Source organism: Pogona vitticeps, chromosome 12 (genome assembly GCF_051106095.1).
Source record: "Pogona vitticeps strain Pit_001003342236 chromosome 12, PviZW2.1, whole genome shotgun sequence".
NCBI lineage: Eukaryota > Metazoa > Chordata > Lepidosauria > Squamata > Agamidae > Pogona > Pogona vitticeps.
The window spans coordinates 23,977,269-24,000,262 of NC_135794.1; the positions used below are offsets into that span (position 1 = coordinate 23,977,269).

The 22,994-nt window shown below is 44.9% G+C and overlaps 1 protein-coding gene across 3 annotated transcripts in view; it reads right to left on the reverse strand.

Annotated features, from left to right (window-relative positions):
- The window catches only part of PDE8A (phosphodiesterase 8A), a 99,021-nt gene that overhangs the window by 57,724 nt on the left and 18,303 nt on the right, over nucleotides 1-22,994 (reverse strand). The window contains exon 1 of one of the 3 annotated variants that reach the window (XM_072981603.2): nucleotides 20,713-22,006. The exons of 1 other annotated variant lie outside the window; for it this stretch is intronic. In XM_072981603.2, coding sequence (XP_072837704.2) covers nucleotides 20,713-20,940 — 228 coding nt within the window. In that variant the 5' untranslated portion in view covers nucleotides 20,941-22,006. Of the gene's footprint in view, nucleotides 1-20,712; nucleotides 22,007-22,994 lie in introns of those variants that run through there. One more of the 3 variants, XM_072981605.2, reaches the window with a different exon arrangement.

A 22,994-nucleotide genomic window follows, 5' to 3' on the forward strand; every position in this document is an offset into this window, starting at 1 on the left:
GCATAAAGAAGCTCTGTGTTTATTTAGCTAACATCCTTCCTAATGATTTAAAAGTTGGCCTCTTTTTTCCACTAAAAGGTACATTAAACACGGATATAAACTCTCATTATATTTATAGGTTGGATCCAGTTTTTAGCCCAGACCCCCCCTGAAATCAGTGGGACTCAGAAGAGATCCAACTTGCTTAATCCTGGTTGATTTCAATGGCTCTACTCAAAGCACGACTAGGTTCAATTCCAATCCCATTACCTGTTTCGGTTTGATTTAATGAGCATTTTCAGGTAGGGCTGCACGCCGAGTTTTACATACACTGGACTAGACTCAATGCTAATTTTTTTAAAAAAGCTATGTTGGATTTAATATTTAATTTAATAATACACATAATGCATTATTACAAGAGTGAGTCACACTTAGATCTCCCTCTTCTTCCAGGGAGTTCAAGGTGGCCTAGCTTGGCTCTCTTCCCCTCACTTGGCCTTCAACCTTGGTAGGCAGCAAGACTCTGAGTGTGTGACTCACCCAAGTCATCCCGTGAGTTCATGACATGCTCCTGCATTTCTGCCCTGTGTCCTTCCATATTGCACCTTCTATAAACAAATAAGGTAAAGGTAAAGGTTGCCCTTAACAATTAGTCCAGTCGTGTCCAACTCTAGGGCGCGGTGCTCATCTCCGTTTCCAAGCCGTAGAGCGAGCGTTTCTTGTCCAAAGACAATCTTCCGTGGTCACGTGGCCAGCATGACTAGACACGGAACGCTGTTACCTTCCCACCGAGGTGGTACCTATTTATTTTACATGCTTTCGAACGGCTAGGTTGGCAGGAGGTGGGACAAGCGACGGGAGCTCACTCCGTCGCGTGAATTCGATCTTACAACTGTTGGTCTTCTGACTCTGCGGCACAGAGGCTTCTGCGGTTTAACCCGCAGCACCACCACATCCCTGGTCATAAACAAATAAGGACTGGTTTAATTGTCTTGCAAAAAATTTAAGGATATCCTGATAGGTAGTGGGTTACGTATGGTCTTAAGAACGGAATCCTTATGCTACTGCAAGAGCTGCTAATTTTTCCCCTGTCCATAACACAAAGAAGGGCTTACTTACTGGAAGACATTTGATAAGTTTCCTCCTCTTTTTAATCTCTCTCTGTTCTTCTTTGCATTGTGTCTAAACTGGCTGATGTATATTTCAACGGGTCAGGCAACCATAATTATCATCAATATAAATATGCCATCAAGTTACTTCTGACTCCTGACAATGCTTTTCAGGGTTTTATAGGTAGCGAATACTCAGAAGTGGTTTCTCATTCCCTTCTTCAAGGAGTGGCACAGGGGACTGTACAGCTTTCCCAGGGCCACCCAGGCTGGCTCTACTTGCAATAGGCTCAGAAGGGAATCAAACTCCCAACCTCTGGCTTCACAGACAGATACTTAAACAAATGAGCTATCAAGCCAGCTAGAACTATAATAAACTTACTTTTTAAAAACGTAATAATAGGCTAGGTAGAGTCAGTCTGAATCTCCCAAATAGGAGCATGCCAGCCTCACTTTCACCATTTTTCATCATTTGATTTGTACATATAACCTGGGGAATCGAATCCTCACTTATCTCGCTCTTGGACAGAAGGACAAAGAAGAGCAGAATACTTCTCTTTGCCTCACAGGGACAGGAGATCATTCTCACACGATGTGACGAAGAGGAGAATGGATGGGGCAGGGAGGAGGCTTACATAAATAAACAAAAATGTGCAAATAACACTGAATGTTACACTACGTTTTAACGCGCATCACTCAAATTGCACAAAATGTTGGTGGCTGAGGCTTTCTTGCTTGGTCTTTTAAGGGTCAGAATCATCGGTGTTGCCCATTTTAGAACAATGAGCCGATCCGTTTCTGTCTCCACCATGTGCGCGTGTACTTTGCACCTCAAATGGAAAAGGACACCCGCTTTTTGCAGAAGCAATTTATACACATTATGGAGGCAAAAATTAGCCATCTTTGTCTCACTCACACTTGGAGGAGAGGATCTGAAAATCTCCCCTCCGGTTGTCTCATTGAATCGAGATGCCCTGAGAGAGAGGAATTCAAGAAATTAGCAAGTAATCTCTACACCACGATTACAACTGCTTATACATGTCTACAGCACAGGCCTGCCCACAAGGCCATTAGGAACAGATTTATTATACAGGCAGGCCAGAGGCAGAAAACTGGAATGACTGGACTCACGTCTAGTGTAACTACACAAAAATAGACCGGATGGATTGCTACCAATCAGGAGCTCTGCTAGACTTCCCATCACATTTCAGACCCTTTTGAAACCGACAAAAAGAAAACACCAGCTCATAATTTCAGACAGTGGGCGAGCTAACACCTTACAAAGTGTTTGATGGTTTATCTCTCATACAAAAGCTATCAAGGGTTCTCAATGAATGTGGATCTATACGTTTTTAGCTAGAGCACACTATATTTTCCGCTCCAGCCTCAGATTTTTTAAAGAATAAAAGCTAGCTTATCGAGGATGAACCTTAAAACCTTACTCTATTTAGGGCAAAGAAAATCAGGGTTCCATCATCCATATTTATGCAAAGCCTCCCAAACGGCAGCCCTTCGAGTACGTTGCGGGAGAGTCCCCTCCTCGTGCCATAAAATAGCTGTGGCTTTTTCTGTCGCTGAAGGGTACATCTCCTGGCTTTCCACCCAGCCAAGTGACTCATCAGAAACCAGGGTCTGGCTACAGAATGCCATTTTTTGTTAGATGTGCAAGAGATTGACACAGAACACACAACCTTGAGGTAGGCAGGCTCCTACTTAAATCAGCCGCAAGCACAAACAAGCACATTCAGCCTGCAGCCATTTTATTCATGGGGTGGGTGGAAAGAGAGACAGAAGCCTCCCTTTTCATATTCAAGCTGTTGACTTACAAGGAGCAGCAGCAGCAGCAGCTCCTTTACCTCAGCGAAAGAAACGGGGAGCCCTGTTTAAAACCCCTGTCTAACAACATGAAGGAAGCTTTCAGTTAGCTAGAAAAACCAACATACTTTGCAATGTCTAGAAGCCATCTCAAGGCAAGGAAAAACCTGAAAGCTCTGAGGCAACTTAACGGTTTAATTAGAAGATTTTGTTTAAGCACGCAAACAAACAGAAACACCTTTTGAAAGGACTGCCTTTGAATCAAGCTGAAGATGGCACTTGAGGGTTTCATTGCTAGCAGTCACCTGAAGAAGAAGAAGAAGAAGAAGACTAAGAGCTTCCTGGAGCAGAATTAGATGTGACACTTGACCCATTGTAAAGCCACTTGAACTTAGTTCAGTGCTAGACGCACAAGGAGAAAGAGGTTGGGCGACGTTCTGATTGTCAATCTTCCCTCCATCTTCCCACGTGCCAAGGACAAGAAATAAACCACAGCCCCTTTTTGTGGATTCCTAGCTTACCGTTACGCTTCTTAAGCAAGCCAACTTCATAAACTTTCATGGTTTGAAGCTGGCTTGTTCAGCAAATCCTCAGAATTTATTTCAATGCATGGCTTTTGGCACACAAGTAACATCACCTCAGGAAATGGACAGTATGAAATTGAAATCTACTTCATCCTCCTTCCTGGCTTTGCAGAAACAGGAAAGGGAAATGCAAGAGCCAGACAGGGTGCCCTCTATCACACACACAATTGTATCAACTTGGTCCCATTCCTGACACCATTCCATTTTGTGGAACCCTGGGGTCTGAAATTGGGTAACATACTTACAGGTCTCTGTTATCTAATTTTAGTGCACTCTTCTCAACTATGGCACTTTCCCTAGGAAAGCGTTCAAAGTCACTCACCAGAGAACAAATCCCCAGATTTAAAAAATGAAGCCACGTCAGGAAATGCGTATAAAACTAATGTAACGGGCTCAGTACAGACAAGCTGTCAAATGTCACATCTGCCTTTACATGCTCTTCCATCTAGCAGGAACCATGAGCTACCATAACAGGCAAACTCTTCTCCTGTGTGTGAAGTTCTCTTCCATTCCTACCCAGCTATTTTTATGGAAACGTATCTTGTTACACCAGTGGGTGCAAATTTGGTTTGGTTCAATTTCTGGATACAAACCTTCCAAAATTCATGCATTTCTTCACCGATTCAGTGAAAAGAACACGGAGTCTAAAATAGTTAAATGCTTTAAGTCACCAACAGCTCCCTGTAAAAAGTGGCAATTCCTGAAGGGTTAAAGACCTGATTATAATTGTAGGAGCTTTTCTCGTCTCTAGTACCTTGCAAATTAATTTGTTTTACAAATCAACAAATCTGTTTGTTCACAATTGATCAGCAGGAGTTAAAACACCGGCTTAGACGGCATTCTGAGCCCTTAAAAGTCTGGTTTCATATCTTTGTGTATTCCAGTCATGTTGGTCTGCTGAATTATGAATTTTCTGTCCAGTGCCTCATCTCAGTATTATGAAACGCCCAGATAGCTGTGCTCCTCAAAGGTTTTCCCGTGTGGCCCATGCTCTGCTCTAGCTCATTATTTGCCACAACATTTAGTCCAGCCCCTATGTTTTCTCCTTTCTTTTCACCCTCCCTACTGGAACATCCCATAAGATGAACAGAGCAATTCGCTACCCTTGTATGGGCGAGAGTCAGACTTGAAAAAGGAAAAAGGAAGACCTTTTAGTATAAAAATCTGCACTGTAGGACTCTTTTTAAAGGAAGAGTCGGCTAACCACTTGGAAAACTTCAATGGCTTGGCATCTGGACAGATGAGATCCAACGGGAAGAATTCCCCTGACTTCTTTGCTTTTACTCATTGGGATTTTGTGATGGGTTTGGAAATAAGAGAGAGAGAGAGAGAGAGAGAGAGAGAGAGAGAGAGAGAGAGAGAGAGAGAGAGAGAGAGAGAGAGAACTACAGCAGTTTAATAGCTTTCCATGATGTTTCTATTCTGACCAAGCTTGTTAAAACTGCCAAACTGACTTTTATGATGGACTTACTCATTGAGGATTGGCTTGGAAATCCCAGCAGCAACGTATTTCCTCCATTCAGAGTCTGAACCCATGAGCCATAAAGGCCATCACCGAACTTGGAAAGAAAACCTCAAGCTGCCGCTATTTTATTCTGAGGATAGAAAGTTACTTTTTAAAAAGGAATTTCATGTGTGGCTTCTTACAGATATCGCCACCCCACACCCCCCCCAAAATGAACGAGTTGTTACTAATGCTGAAAATTTGTTCTGTTGCATTGCTTGATGTAGTTACTTTCCTGCTAGTTTTCTGCTCTCTCTCTTTTCCTTTCTTTCTTTTTCTTTTCTTTCGTTCTTTTTTTAAAAGTGAAATTAAATCCAAAAAAGTAAGGAAACCAGGTTGGGGGGGGGGGAAGAGAGAGTAAGTCACAAGTAGATGCTGCGTATTCTGAGGAGGTGGTGGTACAGGAAGAGTCAATAATGTTTCCAACCATTCTTATATTTGTCAATAAAGCATAATTAGGATTGCCTGAGAATGCTACAGGGGGGACTCAAGTTTCACCTTTGCTGTTTAGACACCCTGAATGCATCATCAGTCAAGGCCCTGCTCTTGATTTGAGGATCTGAACACTCACGGATGAGCTGTGGGATCATGTGTTTAAAAAAGAGGGGAGAGGGACAGACCATGCTAAACTGCAACCTACACCCCTATTAGACCCACCTGGCATGCTATGCATGGCCGTAAGCCCAAGGCCACTAAACAATGGTGCACTTAATTTGAACCAGAATTTTCACAAACATACCTATACTCTCTTCGGCTCCAACCACACATTCACGCCATCCTTTTTCCGCAGTGATTTGCATTTTTTCAACAACAGCAACAACAAAGCTGCATGAAAAGTTACATGCTTTTCCCCTACCATGCACATTTTGATAAGCAATGTCTTGTTACAGCTGCCTCTTCGTAGGCAGTTTTCCCCCAACATGTGCATTTTTGTATGCATTCTTTGATTGAAGAACCACTGTACAAAATTAGGAGAACTGTCACACAACTTGTGCATTCAGGAAATGGAGATTACGTCAGATCCTATTCAGAATGCAAACCGAATAACTTTCTTCCCCATTCTTTCCCCTAAGCCCTGCTGAATTCTGCAGGGCTTACTTCCAAGCTGATACATAGAGTAAAGCACTGTTCTCCACAGAACAACACCAGCTCAAGAAATATCAGAAAACTCTCCTTTAAATTTAAACTGGTGGTGGATTTCCAAACAAAAGCAAGAAGGCCTTGCCCTCGCCGTGTGTTATCTCTTACTGAGCAGACATGCCAAGAAATGGCCTTGGCTGTTATAACATCATTCAGGAGTTAACATTCTTGCACTTCACATTTGTTTTTCCTGAGCAGTGCTGAACTAGAAAGAACTAGCAAGAAGAGCATTCTGGTTTCTAGAGACAAAACATTTCTGGAAACATAAAACACAATTACTAGTGTTATTTTATAAGGGACATAATGCCCCTCTCCTGTAACGTCCAGAAAGATGGCTCTCTTGTACCCACCGACCTTGGAATAAATCCCAAAGAGTCCATGGGATTCCCTTCAAAGTAGACTGGAGAGTTTTGTAGCAGCCAGATGTTTCAAAGTTAGCGTCACTATGGGTGTCTCGTCCTATTTCTTCACATTTCAATAGTGCTTCTTCCCCCTTTGAGAGAGCTTGCAGGTAAATCATGCCCCATGCTCTTGGCCCTCTAGGTAAGGGGTTAGGGAACTCTGTCTGTCCAGCTGAGGATCCAATTGTCCATCCTCAAGAACCTCCGGGGCCATAGGCATTTTAAAAAATCTTTTTTAACCCCCGCCATCCCCCTCAAAAAAAATAATAATAATGAAAGCAGAACTGGCCACACATCTGTTCTGAAAAAATGGAGGAAGCTGCAGCTAGTTTAAAAGGCACACGCCAAAACTTTTGGCAAGGAAATCTTGGAGGTAAGGTCTTCAGAAATAGTCCTGGGGTGGGGTCTAATTCTCCACCCGAGTAGTAGAATGCTCTACTATATGTCCATTATATGGTGTGCCCTTTGGACAAGGCTTTTTAAATTGAGTAAAACTCTGACCAACAAGTACACATGGGGGGGGGGGGAGAGAGAGAGGTAAACGAAGTGCCCTGTACCTTACTTAACTTCAGAACTACATTTGGAGGGCACACGCAGGCATCGGATGAGAAACTCAGTGACAGGTTTCAGTTTCACAACTAAAGACAGGAAACAGACTTGTCATTTGTGACACAGAAGTCAAGGAACACTCTTGTAAAATTCAAATGTTGGCCATTTAAGCTTGGAAGCCCCTTTATCTATGCCTCTTAAGCAAGTGCCTGATTTCCACAAGGAAAAACAGTTTTTAAAAAAAAACAAAGTAGGGGAAATGCAATAGGGAAGAGGGTGAGAAGATAAATCCTTATACATCAGAGCAGCTGGAAAAGTGACCTCCTCAAACCTCACTTGCAAGAGTACTCCCTCTCTGGTGTACAAAAAAAAACCCTCAATTCAATGGGATTCCCAAAAATGAAGCAGGCATGAGCCACCTCATGTTTCGTCTTGGAGATGAAATACAGTACAAATAGGGACTGTGAAAGCTTGCTTAACACTCCTAAACCTATGCTCCAGGGTGACAAAAAATAAAACATGCCTGCAAGGGGGGTTTGTTTATATAGTCTGTCCCCATTATATTTATATTTGTCTGTTTATACGCAGACCAACAAACATAGCATCTGGTGCCTTAAACATGTCAGAGAAGTGAAAAGAAGAGCAGAATAAAGAACAATTCCCCTTCTCAATAGTAAATAAGACAATGGGGAGAGCCAAGATCGATGAAGGAAGGAGAGCATATACAGAAGGAATGGCAGAGTCATCCCTTGCATGTGCAAAGACACGTCCAACAGGGCTAAATGCAGCTGACTCCCAAATAACACACGTATATTAGCCTGTGTTCCAGTGGAGGCAACGCCTGGGTTTCCATGGGGGGGGGGGGGGGGAAAGGACAAGAATGAAAGGCTAGCATGTAAGTACTTTTAGATGGAAGACAACGTCTAAGGACCGAGAGCCTTGAGGACAGGGGACCATGGAGGAGAGTTATGGAGACTTCAAGGCAGCTGAGGATTGTAGAGCTGAAGCAGCTGAAAGTAAAAGGCAGACACACCCCAGGAAAGGAAGCCAGGAAGATGGTCCGGACTGGAGAGAGGATGCAGATTTTGTTCCGGATGGCCAAGGGGAGTCGAGTGTGATGTGCTAAAGGTGGCCTCATCCTGTGTTTCTGCAAAGCTATGGGCTTAGAAATGGGCTGTGCAGGTCACTTAGGACCCTCTGTAGGGAACAGGCCACCACAAAGCACCCTCCACCCCAAAGAAAACAAAAAGGGGGAGAGAGAAAGGAGGTTTCTGTGAAAAGCCACAAAGAGCAGCACCTTTTTTTTCTTTAGAGACGTTGTGGGGGCATGCCAAGCCTCCCACAAAATCAAAACTGGAAGGGGCCCTCTGGACACCCCCCCCCTTGCTTGGTTTTCCCCTTCCGGTGGATGTGGCTTTTTCAACTCACCTCCAGGCCTCCCATCACCTATGGCCAATGGCTGGCTTACCTACACTGTTTTTATCTGCACATCTGTTGAGTATGTGTTCGCCGTACAAAGAATCAAAAACATAGTCGGAAACTTCCCATTGGCAACAAGATGTCGTGTTCTAAGAGGAGCATGACATTTGTGATAACTCCCAGTCTTTCTACTCGTCCAGAGAAGCTCAAAAAGGAGATAACAAATAGCAAGGTTTCCCCACCGCCCCGCAATGCTGCGACAATGGACTTTGGGAGCACGAAAAGCACCACACGTCTTGCTTCTTTCTAAGGATATCTCAGCAACTGAGACAACCTTGTACACTTCTCTTCAACCTCCAAGAAGGGCAAGGTCTGTCTCTCTCTCTCTCTCTCTCACTCTCTCTCTCTTGCATGCACACACTACCTCTGTTGGCTCTCAAAAGCCATCAAAATATCCAACATTTTATGTACACTTTTAGGAACTGGGCACCGTGTAATGTTGCGAGCCAATATTAACATGGCCATCAAGATCAGCCACCATTTATTGCTCTCCTTGAGGGTCAAGCTAAATATTAAGGAAAATGATGAGTACTGTAGTCCCTCCAGCAAATCAGGTTTTCTGCCTACAATGGGAATTTATCAAAGATGTATCCCTCAGAGGTTGGACCTGCACATTAAGCTTGTGTTTAACTTCCCAAACGCACTAAATACAAGATCCACAGGTGAGGAAAACTATGTAGTTGAGATGCTACACCACTTAGGGGAGCACCTCTGCAAAAAAAAGGCTATCCCCTGGTTTCTATGCAAAATCAACACAGTTGGGAAAAGGAACAGCCTACAGCTCGCACATGTATGTTTTGTTTTTAATTATTACTGGTCTGGGGAAATCCTGCAGCCTGAACAACACTGCATAATTAAAGGGAGGGGAGGGAAAAGAAAGCGCAAGAGTCTATTGTCTCTTAATGTTCATATGCAAGATTTCAAAACCATCTGCAAATGTTCTTTCTGCCTTGTTTTCTCCTGTTTTCTCTTCTTCCTTACATCATTATGAGCAATCACCATCGCTACACGAAAAGGAGACTGAAACCTTAGCAATAAAACAGGAGAAAGGCACCTTCCGGAAGCAAAACAAGGAAGCTTCACGACTGACTTTGTTGCTGCATCCCAGGAGGGAGTTAAAGATCAGCATTGACGAGGGCAGAGAAACACAGGCTTGAGTTTACAAGAGCCTGAGCGGGGCCTTTGAGGACAGGCCACCCTGCCGATTGCTCATTCCTAGAGTCGCCATGAGCCAGTCAAGAGGTGACTTGATGGCATGTAACAACAGCAGCAGAAACATAACACAGTAGTAATAGCACAAGACGTTGTTCTTTTTTTCATTTGCTCGGAGAATCTGCATTTTCTTTGCATGTATTAGCTTTAGAAACAGCAAGCTCCCCTTCCCCCCTGAAGGTTGCGACACAACAGGTTCTTTCAGAATGAAGCGTTTGCTTGTGATCATTTTGTGGGACATTGTTACAAGGTGTGCACACATAGTGCTTTGAGGGTGGACAGGGCTGTGCTCCCCTTTCACAGATTGCTGCCTTTTTGTGGCGAAGGGGCTTGAGTAAATCAGAGAAGCTATGGGCAGTGCCATGCAGGGACACCCAAGACGGACAGGTCATAGTGGAGAATTCCAACTAAACACGATCCACCTGGAGCAGGAACTGGCAAGCCACTTCAGGATCTTTGCCAAGAAAACTCCCTGGACAGAAACAAAAAAATGGTCTGAAGTTCAACATCAAAAGAACTAAGATCATGGCCACTGGTCCCATCACCTCCTGGCAAACAGAAGGGAAAGACAGGGCGGTAGTAACAGATTTTACTTTCCTGGGCTCCATGATCACTGCAGATGGGGACAGCAGCCACGAAATTAAAAGATGCCTGCTTCTTGGGAGGAAAGCAATGACAAACCTCAACAGCATCTTAAAAAGCAGAGATGTCACCTTGCCGACAAAAGTCCGCATAGTCAAAGCTATGGTTTTTCCTGTAGTGATGTATGGAAGTGAGAGCTGGACCATAAAGAAGGCTGAAGAATGGATGCTTTTGAATTGTGGTGCTGGAGGAGGCTCTTGAGAGTCCCCTGGACTGCAAGGAGAACAAACCTATCCATTCTAAAGGAAATCAACCCTGAGTGCTCACTGGAAGGACAGATTCTGACACTGAGGCTCCAATCCTTCATGAGAAGGGAAGACTTCCTGGAAAATACCCTGATGTTGGGAAAATGTGAAGGCAAGAGGAGAACACACTGGATGCAGTACACGGAGGTGAACAGAATTGTGCACTGTGACCAAGAGATGTCTTGTCATACACAGCATTTGGCTGGAGCAGATTCCCACAAAATTTGGGGGTGAAACACTTCTTCCCCTGAGTCCACGAGCTTCTCCTTTATCCTTCACTCCTCTAAAACAGTCCTGAGCACCTCGCCCAGTGGAGAACCCACGAAACAGCCGTGGCCAGTACATCCCTTGTTCTCCTGCTATGTGCCCCTCTGACACTGCAGTAAATGTGTACAAACAAAGAGCAGGAAAAGTGAAGGTGGCCATTGATGGCCAAGGCCACAGTCCAGGTTAAAGGCACGGACGGTTTGCAACTCTACTGAAAATCCACAGAAAGAGAGCAAAGCAAATGAAACAACAGTCCAGGAGGGATTTCGGAGTGAAAGAAAGGCAGTGCAAATACCCAGCGACAAGGGATGACCATTAAGGTCAACATTTACCCGTCTGCAAAATTATAGCCTATATTTACAGTTGTGTTTCCATCCACTGTGCCACTCATCCGCCGGCGAGTCGGGGAGGCATGGATCATCAAGCGGATTTCTGCTGCCGTTACAGTTTAAACGTCCTCTTGGGTGAAACCTTTAGGGCCTCGGGCTTCCTTTTACATGGAAATAAATAACTCGTACAAAAAAAAAAAGCTTTTAAAAAATCTTGGTAATGAGTTTTAAAAACCCTTTACCAAATACATTTAATTGCACTGTATACAGTGGGCTCCCACACGCACGTACACATGAACACAGAGAGAGAGAGAGAGAGAGAGAGAGAGAGAATCAATTGATGATGTCACCAGGCGAAATCTTCACTGGCAGAAGTCCAGCCCAGTTAATGCGTAGTTTAAGCTCTGCAAGTACAGAGTGCCATCAGTTCAAGAAATATTAACATGCAATTCAAACTGACACATTTTCTGCGCAGCTTACATTTCAGAAGCGAGGGAATCAGCTCCATAAAATACCCATCTATACACAGAAACAAATTCTAAAAGTATGGTGCCCCAACCTGATGGCTTAATTTCTTTTAAGTAGGCTAAAAATTATTCTGTTTGCATTCCCAAACGGATGGAAAGTTAATGTAAACCGACTGTAAACAATCACTATTTTTTTTCTTCACTGCTGGTTTTTTATTCTTCTTCTTTAAAAAAACCATCTGCTCAAACAAGGCCACAAAATAAGTATTTGGATTCAAAACAGTGACAAAGCCAGTGTGATCTTACTCACAAGAAAGCTTGCACGGAAGAATGGAATGGAAGAATCCTGGGGGAATATGCCTGCCATTACAACATCACCTGCAATGATTACTTTGGTGCAGGGGCGGGTGGGGATATATACTTTTAAAAACTACAATTCACACCATGCATGGATTCTAGAACCTGCCATCTAAACATCCCCATGCTTTTCAACTGGGATATGAATTGTGGGTTGGATTGCCCAATGTGTAACATTGCGCTAAGAATCATAGAATCCTACAATCACAGAGTGGGAAGGGCCCTCTAAGGCCATCAAGTCCAACCCCCTGCTCAATACAGGAATCCCATTCAAAGCAAACCTGACGCAAGATATGTACTGGATTCCACTGAACCACTATAAAAATCACTTGCAATTGTAGCTACTATGACACTTTCTCAAAACTAATCAGTGGTTTTTTTTTTTTTCTGATATGTGGGATAAGTGGGCAGGTTCAATTAAAATACTTCTCTGACTACACCCACATTATGATGGTTTTTGCATTTGAATCCATGAGTTCTGCACCATAGAAATAAAAGGTATGTTTCTGGTAACAATACAAACAGGCGTATCTTCTTTCTCTTCCGAGTCTCCTCTCTCTATGTTATGTCATCATCCCGTATTTAAAAATAAAGGCGCCAAAAACTAAGTCAGTTAACACTAACTGGATAAATCTACAGTTACTCAGAAAGAAAAATAAAGAAAAATAAAGGAGGTTAAATGTTCTGTGCCTCTCTTCTGAGTTTGCACTGTTCTTCCAATGGATCACATTATTTTAGATGTAATTTCAAGAGAGTCTCTCCCTCCCCCCCTCCCCCAATTTCTAGGGGAATGTACTTTCTCTTTGTAATTTGTCGCAATTAACCCCCCTGGCCAAAGTCAACAGATTTTGAATTCAGCTACGTGTATTGAGGGCTTTATTTCATTTCCAGCAAGTTAACATGCTTAACCACTATTGTGGCCTTGTTGAACCATATGGAAACCATGCTTTTGCTGCAGAAGAACATTTTCCAGATGAAAATATAGTACTGGAAAATTTCCCACCACACAGCAGCGCTCCCCATTCAAACAGGAGATGGTTCGGAGATTTCAAACCCCAGATATTAAACCCTACAGCACACTTTTATCTCTTCCTTTACACAAGTGAAGCAAATAAACAGCCATGCCTTCCGCAGTGGTTAAACCACTGTACTTTTGGCTATGATTAACTTCGCAACAAGCCAAGATCTTAAACCATGTCCTGATCCAGCTTTAACATTCTGGGGTCTTTCCTTCCCAAAGTTGTTAACCAAAGCTGTTCCATTTCAGTTGAAACAAAAAAAAAACCCAAAGAGTAACAGAAGAGTGATGGTTTGTTTACTAGCTTAGGGAAAGGGCTACATGAGCAGTTTGAAGGCTTGCCTATGACTTGACTTAATTAAGCAAAGACAGGCAATCATATCTCGGTGGGTTAAAATACAAATAGACAAAGCCTAAGAAACACAGCAGCCAGACTTGCTGAGGGATACATTTTGCGGTAGACTCAGTAGGAGACTTCAGTTATGAACTTTCCCCTTTTTTTTCACAGTGAAAAGCTACTTCCTCAAACCTACTTTGGAAGTTAAAATTTCACTGTAACTCGTGGACATGCAGACAACATGTGGCTTGGGACAAGGATGATCCCTTTGCTTATGTTAGCCCAGAAAGGTTTGCGCCGAGTCCTTTAGAGGGTCCGGGTGGTGAGAGAGTACCTCTATACCACAGTTAAGCAGAAATTGAACAAAAAGCCATCTTCTCTCCTAGCAAAGCATCTTAGCCTAAGAGCCAGGCTGCAGCAGGAGCAAGCGGAGAAAATTTAGAACGTCTCATTGTGGGAAGCCAATTCTTTGCGCAAGAGGACTGACGTCACTGGAAATGGGAGGGAAAGGGCAAAGAGGCTTCAGTGCAGCTATTATAAGACAGGCGGGTGGGGGGGAACACAATTAAGAAAAGGGTGGATAGATCGTGTGGAAATAGAAACCATGTATGTGGGATTCCCTGGCCCCCCAAGTGTTTCAGAGAAGAACTTTGTCTGTTGCAGAGCAGAGAGTCAAAAAGCACTGTTCAGCTTGTACTGGATGACATTTTCATATTACACGAACCAAAAAAAGGTGTTCTGTCTGTTTCTAATGCATTGGAATGCTAAATAGCTGGTTCCATACCCCTGTTCTAGTGATGGAGGAGTAGATGATGGAGCATCCTTGCACCTGCACCAACTGTGGTCTGTATGAACTGCTCTATCAGGGGAAGATACATTTGCAATATAAGAAATGCAAAATTCCCTCTGTTTTGGTTGCCACCTGAAACATTCAAATCTAGCTTCCAGTGTATGGGGGAAGGCTGGGAGATACCTGTCCTAGCCTATCAAAGAAAAAATACACAAAAAGAACCCTCTTCTGGCACTTTTGAGATGATTATGCCATAAGCTTTGTGAGCTGCTCCACCTGGAAATCTGAACAGTGCTATGCTAGACAGACCTGCAGTTGTCCTTGCAGTTTGTTCCATTCACTCATAGGTTCCAAGAATACAATCACATCTAATCCGCAAAGGTTGAAGACCAAAGACGCTGTTATTTACGTACAGTTCCTTTTCTAAAAATCGCAACACATTACTTCCTCATTTTTCAGAGGTGGCTGAAATAGCTAAATGTAATTTGGTGCTTTAGAAAGGTAGCCTTCCAAGCCATCCATCTTTTTAAAGTTTTTTTTTTTTTTTGAAAGCCCTACTTGCAACTAAATATGCATTTGTAAACATCACCCCTCCTTTTTTTTTTTTAAACTTAAGAAACTGCTGTTGTAAGGAGGGGGGTTGTGTTATTACAAGCATTAGCCAACCAATCAACACAGCATCTTGCTTGCTTCAACTGCAAACTCATGCAATTAGTTTCACCACGACTGACCCTGAAATAACAGCTACTTCCCATAAACCACAACGACTGCATTTCAAAAGCAGCTCACTTTTCAAATCCTATTTCATCTTGTAGATAGGAGCTTCTCCAGAACTGTGATGACCCCAGTAAAACACTGGATTCTCTCTCATTATTGTTATTTTATCCATGAATCAGCTGAAATCCTGCTGGCATAATTGCATCTCTAGCCCAGGATGGATAAATAACAACATCCAAATATTACACTGATACATACAGTATAATTCTCCATGTCCGGTTCCCTAACTATGTATTATTTAGGTCTACTTTTCTATTCATGGCTCCAGTTATTACATCAGTTTGTCAGCTGTGCTATCACTGTGCTATCACAGGTTAACAGCTTTGCTGCCTTTCTCTACGCCATTGGCAGGCACCAGAACCCAACCGATACCAGCGGGACATCCACATGTGTCCATGTGCATGCGCATACACACACACACACACACACACACAGAGAGAGAGAGAGAGAGAGAGAGAGAATGTTGAAAACCAAAATGCAGCTGTACTGGATCAACACTCTCTGCTTGTCAGTCAAGAAACCTTCTTTTAGAGCCCAGTCTTTTATTCATTCTTGTGCTGATTATAAAGAGAGGAAGAACCTTTTTCGGCTGCTAGAGTTCTGGTTTGGTAGTTCTATACTCTCTTTGCTCACACTTAAGAGCAGCAACTACAGTGGAAGTTGTTACTCCTGCAAAGCTTTGCTATCACTCATGCTCACCACATCAAAGCACAACATTTTCTTCCATCAGCACAAGCACCTGATGTAGGGAAAACAACAGGAGATAGTCATCATTTACTCTTAAATAGATGGTGGGGACACACACACACACACACACACACACACACACACACACACACACACACACACTTCTTTCCTCCAGGTTAGACAGTGATATTTGCATAAGGGGGAAAACTGTCCTTAGCAATAGGTTAAAGAGCGATACAATCGGGGGGGGGGGTATTACAAAAATAATAGAGATTATTAAAAATAATAAAGATGTTGATTTCTCCTAATAAATTCTATCCAGCTGTTTAGGCGCAAGAAATATAAATTAGCAAGAAGTATGTCATTTCCTAGCAGAGGGGAAAAAATTACACTTAGATACGGTTGTAATGTAAAGGACACCAATGGTTGGTGGAGGGGGAGGTAAATAGAGGGTAGGGAGCAAAGGGGGAGATCTGCAGTCTGGGGGGGAGCAGGAGGGCAACCCTGTTTCTCTTGCCCGTGAACTGAGCAGATGCCTGCAAGCCAGGTATCTGGGACAGATGATAATGTCAAGGCATGTTGTAAGACACCTTTCAGGTAACGTCACTGCCCGTGATGCAAAAGAAAAGACACACGAAGAGTCACATTAGGGAGAGTGAGACTGAATAGAGGATTCCATCTCAGTCCAGACATGGGATTTTAGGTGTGTAACCGTCTCATAGCACATCAGCTGCCACGTCTCCACCCTACAGAACCCATGGGAGGGCTGGTCTGAGTGGCCTAAAACAGAATTGCACCAAATGACCAAGAGAGGATTCTGTAGAACGGCGCCTTGGTTCTTAAACTGGGATCGAACTGCGCTAACTGTAGGGTGCAGATCCAACATGTGCCTTCATCCACGGGGACTGATCTGTGGATGCTCACGTTGCCTGTCCTCCCCCTTCCCCTCCCTCCACCCCAAAATGCTATTATTACATTTTTGCCTTTTCACTGTTTACACTTTCACTGAAGACAAGAGATACAATTTGCGCTCCTTTTCAAGAGTATGCATGGCAAAGCTGCAACATTTATATACACTGTGTTTCCCTCTCTCTGAAGGTCAGGAGAAAGTTACATTATATATATATAAATGCAACATTTTGCTTTATTCTGTGCTACATATTATCTTTTTTATGTCCTGTAGCATTTCAAAGCAAACAAAGTCAGAACTCCACACTTTCACTTTTACCTCCAGAAGAAAACCATTCTGCAGCTTTTAAAAAGAGATGGTAGTATTTGTTATGCATGTTGGAAGATAGACTTAAGGATGGGAAACTGGAAGGTGGGGGTGGGGTGGGGTCTTTCTAATACTGCTGGACACCGATTGCCATAATCGCTAGTTAACAAATCATTCTAACTGGGGCTGATGGAAACGGGGGCCATACTATTGATTCAGTTAGGCCACAAACCCTTGAACGCTTACCCACAAGTAAGTCCCATTGAACGCAACACAGCCATGCATTGGAACAGTTAATTGGTTCATCCAGGAGCAGATATAATTTTAATATTTTTTTTTAAAGCAAAAAGCAGTTACCGAACTTGGGCCAAAGACTATCTTGTAGGATTCTGTCAGCTGGAAGCGATGCCTCTTAAAAATCTAATGCTCAGAGATGTCACCAATTTCTGTCTGTACCACTTTAGACTGTGAGAAGACACACAGATCTCTAGACTCACACCTATTCCTCAAGTTCGCCACACGCCAAGGTGCCTTCTTTGTGGGTCATGCTCATCCTCTTTATGGGGTAAAGCATTAAGCGACAACACAAGTTCGAGCAGCTTAAAGAAATGGCACTATGCTAACCTTTCAAGGTACTTTACCACAGTACTGTTTGTGCTGAATTTCCTTCTACATTGCAATGTGAGGTTCTTCTTACAGACTGTAGTCTTCAGTCAGTAAACCCAAAGGATTGTGCACATTTTAGGCTGATCTTCATAAAAGCAATATTTAAAACTTTCTGAATGCCTCAGTGCAACACCCATCCACCCGATACAAACATACACACACACCAAATAATGTAAAACACCTTTTGGAACTGGAACCAATCTAATTTGTGTGTCTTTATTGTGGTGATCTGATTCCTCATATGGAGATGGTCAGTCCACCTACGCCTGCCTTAACTATATTTCACGGCTCACCCACTGCTCCGTTTCATGGGAATCCCTCGCTTGGGTTCTTCGTTCTCTGTGTATATCGGAAGGCTTACCAAACAAGCTACAAACATGAAAAAAATATTTAAAATCACCCACCTACCACTGGGAGACTTGCCTGTTAAGAGATGATTGTGATAACCTCTTAGGCAGCATCCTAGCAATGTTTCAGATACGGTAAAGAAGGAGAAAATAAAAAGACCACACACATTATTACAGATTCTAGAAACCTAAGAACCGTTGTGTCTTTTTCCTATAACTAAAAAATTACTTTTAGACATGTATTCGTTCTGCAGCAACATGAATTTTAGGCTAAGGTCTGGTTCACGGTATCAGCATCCCCCTCCTAAAAACCTCTGCCACCTGATATTAAACCTCAGAAGTCAAATATCGCAATAGTTCCACACCAATTCAGTTGGAACTCACTTCCACACAAGCAGAGTTACGCCAAATTAAACAGACCACAGGACATCCATAACTGGCTTGCACATTTTTAACCTTACTATTAAACAGGAAGAGACCGTCCTCTAAAAGAGACTGGAGCAGAGAAAATGTTGCCCAGCTTTCTCCCTTTCACACATTTCCATTGCTCAATGCAAAAACCACACACACAGGCAGCTACTGGGCTCAGGGAATTTAAAAAACAACAACAGAGGTACTACATTTAGGCCTCAGAAGCCTAAATTTTCCCTCAGTTTCTACCATGCATGCCTAGGATTGCAAAATAAAACTCTCATACGTTCTCTAACCCCTTTTTTTTAATTGACCCAGTTTCTTTTAGCAGAATAACACAAACTAGAGAGAGAAAAAAATTTTTTTTTGAAGTAACAAATAGGGGGGCACCCAAGTTTACAACATTGCATATTATTTATGTATTTGTTCTAATTTGATTTAAAATACTTTAACTCTGCCTTTCTCCTTAAAAAGGACCCAAGACAGCTTACGATAAAAACAACAATATCTAAAAGTTAAAAACAGTAAACCTACAAGTATGTTAAAATAACTAAACAAATATATTAAAAACATGAACTAAAATTGATACTAAAGACACCTTTAAAAATCAACAAGGCACAACAGTCCTTTCTTTAAAACCCTACTTGGGCAGCCAGTTGCTCAGGGAAAGCCTGACTGAACAGAAAGGCCTTGGCCTGCTTGCAGGAGGAGAGCAAAGAGGGCGCCAGCCTGGCCTCCAGTGGCAGGGAGTTCCACAGACTTACAGGAGCCACAGAGAAGGCCCTCTCCTGTGTCCCCACCAAGTGCACCTGTGAAGGTGGCGGGGTCAAGAGAAAGGTGATCTTAACACCCAAGCCAGCTCATAAATGGAGATGCGGCCCTGGAGGTAGCTTGGACCCATGCTGTTTACAGTTTATCGGTGGGTAGCATAAACCTCATTTGGAATTAACCCACTTCCTATATTTAATCTACAAATCACAAACAATGGAAAATCCCGACTAGGGAGACCCTAAGGTTAAATTTCCACAGAGAGACTTCGGGACATTTTCTATGAAAAACAGGCCTAATCTACTTTCTAGGAGTCTTCCAAGGATAAATAAAGGGGGAGCAGATCAACGCCCGCCACCCTGAACATCCTGGGGAATGACTGAGAGACAAACGAACCAAGCAAGTGACATTGACTGGAAGGAATACTTCAAACTGCAGCACTATAAAACGAATATCATTTCGTGTATTTCTGTTTAACTGGAAGCCTCCGTGTTGGACCGACACCATTATGGAATACTTTGATTCTTTCTTTGTATCAGTTCCTTCTCTGATTAATTATCTTAATGGTTGCCACACACACATACACACTTTCTATTTCTTGAGAGATTATCTTTGTTCATTGTGTTTAACCTCGTCCTAAATGCATCTGCTTGGAAATTAGATGCAATCACTCTTAGCAAAGGAGAGCACAAATGGATTGTGAAGCCCAGATGGATTTTTCCTCTCTTTGATCAAAGGCACACTCCACCAAGGGCTAGCATTGTCTTTTCACACACCGCCTGCTGCTTCCCCCCCACCCCCCGGCTTCTTGCAAATTTTCTTCCCTTCAGCCAACCTGGCCGAGAAGGTGTTCACCTCAAACCCAGACAACAGTGTTGCTTGTGTTATCTCTGGACAGATCGGAACCCTATTCCATCCAATCGGTTTCCAATCAGACAGGATTCCAAACTAAAGTTTTGCTCATACAACCCAAAACCAAATAACACAGAAAGGGGATTGCGGGGTGAGGTGTGTGGGAAATCGCTGATCTCTCTAGCTTGGCCACTAGGAGTTTAAACAGGTAAACTCCTCCACCATCGGCTGCTAGACTGGGGCAGGTCTAAAGAGTTACAAAGCAACATGAAACACCAGGGAAGGTCGAAGAAGTTACTCTTGGAGGCTAAAAGCTCCGGAGCTGGGTGTAGAATTCTGGAACTCTTGACACATTGATCTTGTCTTTCTTCCTTTCCTGGTGGAGGGGAGAGAACGGACAAAACCTAATACCGTTTGCAGACGTTTTGTGGGGTGGGTGGGTTAAAAGCAACTCCCACAAAAATGGCTGCTTCTGGGGCAACTTATCAGAGACTATCATCCTCATCATCTTAGAACTGCAGAGCTGGAAGACACCCTATGGGTCATTGAGTTCAGACACTGTCGTGGAGAGAGGCCCAGTGAAGAATCAAAATCCCAGCCTCTGGCTGCTCATCCAGAGGCCTAGACCACGGAACTATCCTATTTAATATATTCAGGACTAAGAAGCCAAAACACACCTATAGGGCTACACACACCCCTCTGTGGCCTCTATCATCCACCACCAAACTCTCCATCCATCATAACATGATTTTTCCCCCCATTACCTTGACACTGGCTCTTTTCGTCCGAGACTCTCCTTCCATGTTCTCCCGGGTGCCTTTCTTAGAGGAGTTAGTCCTCAGCTTGGAGGAAGAGGTGTTGGAAGATTTAATGAATACTCCAGGGACCAGATTGCCCTGCGGTGGCTGTGATGAGTTCGAGTCCTCCGTGTCCTTGTTGCTATGATAAACCACCCTGCTGTCGGATATATGGATGCTCGGAGCACAGCCCATGGTTGGTCTTTGGAAGCAAAGAGCGCTCAGAGTTGTTGTTGTTGCTGCTGTTGTTATTATTGTTGTTGTTATCCTTTCCTTGGGGGGAAATCAGGTCCTTTTTGTTAACAGGCTGGGTCCACTCGCTGGTCTCCTGCCCCGATCCACCTGGTCAGCTGTTCCTTAAGTGTAACCCGAAATCCAAAAGGCCATGATGGACAGAGGGGCAAAGGAGCAAGGGGTTTCTTCATCTCTTTTGTCTTCTTGTTCCCCCCCCCTTTCCACCCCCTCCAGAACAGGTTCTCTCGATCTCCAAGCCTCACAAAGCTGGGTTATAGCAAGCCAGGAGTGAGAAAGCTCCCAGAGGAAGCTTAACTGTGAAGTGGGGGTTACACCATGTTGTATTTTTGAGACACATACTCAAAGAAAAAAAACACACACACACACAACCCCCAAAGCAAAACAGAAAAAGCCAGGTGAGAGGGAGAAGGGCCCACGAAGGAAGTGGGGGGGGCGGTGTTCTCTGGCCTCCCTTGGCCAGGATTAAGAAATGATCCGATCCATGCTGTTTTGGGTCAGCATTCCCCTCCCCCTTTCTTTTCAGCCCCAAAGAAAGAGAGAATAAATGTCTGTTTTCATGTCTTCCCAATATATTACAAATTTAGAGAAAGGAGAGGGTGGGTTTTCCTTACCACCAAAGGCCCCTATTCAAAAGAAGGTCCCACCCCAGACTTCTACCCCCTGCACCTCCCCCTCCAAGTCCTCCAAGGGCCCAGATCCTTCCACCCTAGCATCTCCCAAGGGTGGTTTCTGGGCAGGATGAAAGGGGGGAGGGGAAGACCCCCCTCCAAAACGGCAGAAAGCCCAGCCTCATCCGCCTCGGGTCCAATTCATATTCCTGGCCCACCACCTCCTCCTCCTCCAGGACCTGCTTCTCCGTAGTTGCGGCTGAAAACTCGGGAGCAGTTTAGGGGCATTCACACGTTACCTCTCCTGCTTGGGAAGGGCCTCCCCGGCCCGCCTTCCGCGCTCGCTCTTCTTTCGGGGAGGCTTGGCCGAGGGGAAAAGGGGGGGGCGGAAAGCTTCCTTCTCCAGCAGAAGTCTACCCATCCATTCAAAGGCAACCCGACCTCCCCTTTCCCAATAACCCTCTTTTTTTCGGGACCGGGGGGGGTGGGGAGACCGAGAGAGGACGAGAGAGCTTGCAAGCGCGGCGCCCGGAACAAAACAAGGAGAGTCGCTGGAAACGGTGCTTCTCCAAAAGGCGGCGGGAGGCGGGGGGGGGGGACCCCTTCAGCGGCCCATCCTCTCTGGGGGGCCGGGGCGGGTAGGGGGGCGGGCAGAAGCCCGGGGGCGACTTTTTCTTAGTCCTGATTCCTCCGCCCCTGAAAGAGGGCAATCAACCGTCGGGAGGCGGCCGGCTTAACGGGCTCCGAAGGGGTGGTCTTCCAGGTCCAGGTTTTCCTCTGTCCTCTTTTGGGGGAGAGGGGGTGTGATTTTGCGCCGAGGAGCCCCCCCCCTTCGGAAAGCGAGCAGGCGACCGGGGGGCTGGAAAGAGAGTCGAGAAAGGCGGGGGGGGGGCAGGAGGAGTTGGGGGGGGGCGCCCGACCTGCGTGTAGGGAAGGAGAACGGCGAGAGCGGGGAGGGGGGGAGAGAGAGGGGGGGCTGCCTGGCTGGCTGGCCGGCCGGCCCGTCGCTCGCTGGCCGGGGGTCTCTCGGGGTGGCGATCGGCGGCGGCGGCGCCCCGGGGCAGGTGGCCTCGCCTCCTCTCCGGCCGGGCGAGCCGGGCGCCTTCTTCTGCCGGGCGAAGCTTTGCAGCTGGCGAAGCAGCAGCAGCAGCAGCTGGAGCTCTACCGCAGCGGAGCCGAGCCGAGCCGAGCCGAGCCAAGCCAGGCGCCTCGGGTGGCTCGCCCGCCTGCTCCTGGTCCTGCTCCTGCCGCTGCTCGGCGGCCCCCTCCCCGGGCGGCGATCCAAGCGCCCCGCTCGGGCCGAGCCGCCTTTGCCTCGCCTTCCTCCGCCTCCTCCTCCTCGCTCCTTCCCGGACGCAGACCCGCCCGCGGGGCGGCGGCGGGGGG